The following is a 5,413-nucleotide window of genomic DNA, read 5'->3' on the forward strand; positions in this document are numbered from 1 at the left end:
TAACCCTTAACACAAATACTCCTCTCATTTACACAATATCACTGCAATTATTCCCATTGTCATTCATTAATGACAAATCAGTGTGTTAAAAAAATTCTGGCAGTAGAAATCTTAGATCTTAACCCTGTAAAGCCCAACATATCAAAAAATAGCCAGAACATTCTAATTTTTTGGAACTGAGATGTTTATTAAACCTTTTAACAAAATCCAAAATATAATTCATGATTTGAAATTCAAGATTCACGATTTGTATTTGCCATATATTCATAGACAGGCAGTCCAGGCATATAGGAGTAGAGGTGCCATATTATTTAGATTATTTCTATTTCTTTTGTATCACATTTGATACATGGGGCATTTTGGGTGATTTTTTTGCTCAGAAACCTCACGTATCAAATATGATACAAATGGTTTTATAGGGTTAAAGCCTGGATGAATGACACCTACAGCTGAAACCAATGCTTAGACACAAGAGGAATGAGTGTGTCTGTGTTTTTGTGTAATTTCACCCTTTAGCTGCTTTGCTGGAGCTGTCAATATGCCCAGGTGCAGATGTGCTGCAGAGTTTTAAGGTGCAATAAAATCTACTCTGTAAACTAAGGTTAAAGAAACAGTTGCCATGGATGGTGTCTTTATGATTCTTCTGAATTTTTATCTGCAAACACTCATAAAGCTCCAGTGTCAACCTTGGGAACTGATCCAAAACAATCAAATAAAGAGCCACGTGTCAGTCTATATGTTTGTCTGAGTTTCTATGTGTATTGTAAACGTGTGTGTCCATGGTTCCTGATTTTGTAACTGTATATAAGAGCTGCTGTTTCTTGTGTTCAGTACCTCAATGCGGGAAGATCGACGCTACAGGCTAACACAGACATCGTCCAGCAGTAAGTGTATTACGCACTCTCAACATCATCTGTCCTTTGTTTAATGAATTAACTGTCACTGGGTTTTCTGAGCACAATAGAAGTATTACTACCATGACTGTCTCTCTATTTACAGCTGACCTTTAACGTCATCACCATGAAAATTCTGACTCTATCTGCAGTTTTTGGTGCCATGTTGGCTCTAACCAGAGCTGTTGGTGAGTATTTGTGTGTACATCTGGATACTAGACATACAACTAATCTATAAACAGCAGCAGGTACTGTAGAGACTAACAGATTTACTGTCCAAACTGCCCACCCAGCTCTTCTAAATGACCAGGTTGAACTTGGAACAGGGGAAACTATTCCAGAAGGTGAGTCTATGTTTCTTTATATCTGTTGGGATCATTTGTCTATGTATACGTAATAACAAGAAGAAAATTCATGACAATTATCTGCAGTGCAAACTGTGAAAATCTCCCTAATGCAGTGGGCAAACCTGGGACAGTGCCAAAAATTCTACTCGGTAAAATTTATAGTAATGCCCGCGTGCACTGACACATAGTAGGAACAGTACATTAGTATACACATAATGAAATGAGCAGATGAGCAAAGTCAGTAACTACTGGGTTGAACTGTGCACTCTGACCAGATGTTCAGGTCAGAAACTGGACCAGCACAATCAGTGCGTCATTTTCCAGATTTACATTAAAACACAATAAACTTTATCTGCATGTTCTCCCGTCAACAAACAGAAGGACCGAATCCACACACGGTGTTAAATTATGAGTTGTTCCTCAAATACAATCAGATGCTGAACTAAACTAGGGACTCAACATTACCCACTCCTCTGTGTTTCCTTCAGGACAGAGTCACGCTGTCAAGAGGTCAACATCTTGCCCCTGGGGTTGGTCTAGATACAGAGGTCGCTGTTTCAAATATGTTCCAACACCTATGACTTGGACCAGAGCTGAGGTGTGTTTATCCAGCCTGACTTTACATGCACACTTGGTTAATTATCACGTCCTTCTGTGCCCTCGTTTTTACTAAGTTTGTTTATATATTTTGTTACTCTTCTGTGTGACTCTGTTGTCTCTATTTCTATTTTACTGTAGCAAAACTGCCTCTCAATGCATGCAAACCTCGCATCTGTACACAGCAGTAATGAGTACCATGCAATTCAGCAGCTCATAGTGGGAATCACTCATGCGTATGACATCACATGGATTGGAGGCTATAAAGCACATGGGGTATGTAATTAAACACTGCACAAGGTCTGACAGTAATTTAAAAACCTTCAAATTAAAGTCTAATAGTATTCTACTGTGTTATGTTTTCTAGGGGCGTTCTTGGCTCTGGAGTGATGGTACATCTATGCGATATTTTAACTGGTGCCCTAAAGAACCTAACAACCTTGGGCTCAACCAGCGTTGCATACAAATGAACTTTTCAGGTAAAATACATCAGTTCATTCACCTGGAGAAACTAATAGGGATAACTGAGTTTTAATGAGCAAAAGTACATGGGAAACTTTTACATTAGGTTTGTCTTGATAGTTTTTTTACACTGACTAGTAACTTAATGATTCAGATATTATACGGACAAAATTTTATCTGCAAACCCACAAGGATATTTAGTTAGAACAATGTTATTTCCCCAAGAGCTATTTGTCTGTCTATGCTGTGACGTGACCTCAGTGGTCAGTCGAGCGCCGACTGACTCCCATGTTTTCTGTATTTACAGGCGCCAAGTGCTGGGATGATGTGCAGTGTTCCAGTAGGCGTCCATCTGTCTGTGCCAAATAACTCCTGTGATTCCTAGGCTGACATGACGATGATAGAGAAACTTTCAACAGCACAAACACTGGTGTAGAGTGGTGTTTGCCTGCACATTAGCCTCATATATCACCTATATCACTTTTAATCTTTAATTCTTTTCATCACTGTAATGCTACTTAAGGAAGGAAACAACAAGTGAGAGCAAGAGCTGAGTTCTCTCTTAGCTCTTGTGCCGACTGAAAGTGTTTTTGGAAAAATGCTTAAAGCAACTTTTCTGCAGTGCAAACTTCTTGTCCTATACAAATTTAAAAAGCTCAAGCATTGAAATAAGCTGTGTGTGCACTCTCTTGGTTTAATGGGCATATTATTTTATACAACACCATTAAGTAATACTGTATACAGGAGAACATGACAAAAGGTACTATAGTAGTAGTACTAGCGTTACGGGTCCCAAAATGGCGACGTCGCAACAAATGATCTGGAAAACACAGATATATTTAGCAACAATGAGGACACGAGGCTCTCAGTTCACGTTCCAAATTGTCTCTGAAGCTGAGCGGAAGGCCTCACCCATAAGATACACCTGCGCAACTGCTGCCTTCACAATGGTTCCTACCTCAATGTTGCTTTGGCTTGTGACGCCAACTATTCATTGATATGCAACTTAACCTGGTCCTCCAGTGTACACGATGCATTGCCGTCTTCAAATGAAATACAGAAGAACTGTTATTTAATAATTCAAATGTGGTCATGCCGTTTTTGAGGTGTACCACACTAATCTTGACAAAAATGAAGGTAGCTTCGCTGCCTTTGGCCTTTGGCTCTCTGAGGAGAAGCGCCTAATTCGTACCTTTTGTCCTCTCTAGCCTCTCAGGAGTGGCAGGAGGGAGATTCCTACCAACAATGGACTGCACTTTATTCAGCTTGGGTGTCACTAAACGTCTCACATTAACCCTCCCACTGTCCTTCCGATAGCACCAAGCGTCCGCAGAGGAAAGAAGAAGAAGAAAAAAGACTACACTGCCCAGCGGCAATGGCGGCGTCGTCATAAGACAATTGGTCGTGACGGTCACGTGGTCACAGCAGGAAGCGGCCACCGGGGACAGACTACAACATAGACATAATATACATAATGTATTTTATGTCTATGGACTACAACAGCGGCTGTCGCGTCGAGGGGGCTCACGCTGTCACGTGAAGTGAATATATTTTAGTTATTCTATTGCGCATGTGCGTCAGGCAGACTCCCGGGGTTTTTAGACAGAAAGAAGCAAGGCACTTCCTGTTTTGCTTGTGTTGTATCCAATAAAAAGTGTTCCATCTTTAACCGCAGACCTGACTGTCGGAGTGATTTACTACCATAGATAAACGTCACATGGTGTCAGAAGTAAAAGACCCGTACAGCGGCCAGGCTTTTGGACGTGAGCTGTGTTTTCTTGTTTTGAACGGACCGAATGGTGCATCGCCATGGCTAAGTTCTCCCCGCTGGAGCAGTTAGACTTTTCCATGCCTGAGTCTTGGCCGGACTGGAAACAGAGATTCGCACTGAAAAAAAGGACTCACCGGGTCTTTGGATTTACACAAATTATGCTACTATATGCAACGCAATTCATTCATATTTCCTCTGTTAACATAATTCAAACAAGTTAACCCCTGTTGGACAGGGTGCGCAGTCCACTCCTTTGGCTCAGAATAAGAGACGTTGTGTTAACGCTTAGCCTTCTCCGGCGTGTTTATTTTGTTACAACAAACATACAACTTAACATGGGGCTCTGAAATGGCAACAGTCTGGAAAATAATAATAAGAGCTCTCTTCTATGCTCCTTCTCTCAAGAAGTGATCCTCACACTCTCTTGCTCTCTTACATAACCGGAAGTATGTACAATAATGTCCTTCAAAACAAAAGCATGTTTCATACAATGAGTAAAGGCGTATTCAATAATTAACATCTTAACAACCCCTAAAGAAAATTATGTTGGTTTTACACATTATCATTGTGTGGGACCGATGTACAATCAAGTAAATCCAACAAATCTTTTTTTTTCAGTGCAGGTATAGAGTCGCTTCCCTGCTAACTGAAGAGGATGGAACACAAATGAACTGGCAACTCAGCAAAAATCAAAAAGTTGAGAAAAGGGGCATGCACAAAATGCGGACGTAACCATGGCGATGATGGACTATGTCCTGCAAGAGGAAAAAAATGTATGAAGTGCAATAAAACTGGACACTTCGCTGTAGCATGCTATTCAAAGGCCATACAGGAAGTAACAGAAGCTGAAGAGGATGACTGCATGTTTTTGGGATCTGTTGAGCTGAAGCAATGTATAAGTCTGCTACTAGCAGAGGATGAACCACCACCACTTTGATGTTAGCAGATACGCCTGTCTCGTTTAAAATCGATTCTGGTGCTGACACTTCAGTAATGTCCGAGACAACCTACGAAACACTAAAGAACAAGCCAAAACTCAGTGTAGTGAGAAACTCCTTGCAAAGTCCAGGTGGTGTGGTAGGGACAAGGGGGCAGTTTTTAGCAAAAATCAGAGCCCAAGTTGATGGACAATTACGAAACTGCTGCTTTCGTGTAACAGTGGTCAAGAGCAATGGAGAAAATCTCCTTAGCTGAACGGTGGCAACTAAATTGGGTCTAATTAAACGCATTGATGAGGTCTATGCTTTTCAGGGTCTAGGTACACTAAAAGGTGAACCGGTGAAGATCACCCTGAAGGATGGGGCACAGCCATACAGTGTAGCTACGCCACGACGAGTTCCTAT

General features: G+C 41.1%; 1 protein-coding gene across 1 annotated transcript; it reads left to right on the forward strand.

Annotated features, from left to right (window-relative positions):
* Positions 1-872: 872 nt before the first annotated feature.
* Positions 873-2,839, forward strand: LOC109953563 (ladderlectin-like). Its single transcript, XM_020589038.1, has 7 exons — positions 873-884; positions 1,000-1,081; positions 1,187-1,237; positions 1,729-1,838; positions 1,979-2,113; positions 2,205-2,316; positions 2,607-2,839. Exons 2-7 carry the CDS (start codon positions 1,021-1,023, stop codon positions 2,666-2,668), a joined length of 531 nt encoding a protein of 176 aa, XP_020444694.1. The 5' UTR covers positions 873-884; positions 1,000-1,020; the 3' UTR covers positions 2,669-2,839.
* The last annotated feature ends 2,574 nt before the right edge of the window (positions 2,840-5,413 follow it).

Source organism: Monopterus albus, unplaced genomic scaffold, assembly GCF_001952655.1.
Source record: "Monopterus albus unplaced genomic scaffold, M_albus_1.0 scaffold781.1, whole genome shotgun sequence".
Lineage (NCBI taxonomy): Eukaryota > Metazoa > Chordata > Actinopteri > Synbranchiformes > Synbranchidae > Monopterus > Monopterus albus.

Bases quoted from the DNA above. Each gene is read 5' to 3' on its own strand.
- LOC109953563 (XM_020589038.1), top strand. From the start codon at position 1,021: ATGAAAATTCTGACTCTATCTGCAGTTTTTGGTGCCATGTTGGCTCTA. The intron at 1,082-1,186 runs GTGAGTATTTGT...CTGCCCACCCAG, and splicing joins GGCTCTAACCAGAGCTGTTG to CTCTTCTAAATGACCAGGTT. The intron at 1,839-1,978 runs GTGTGTTTATCC...ATTTTACTGTAG, and splicing joins TGACTTGGACCAGAGCTGAG to CAAAACTGCCTCTCAATGCA.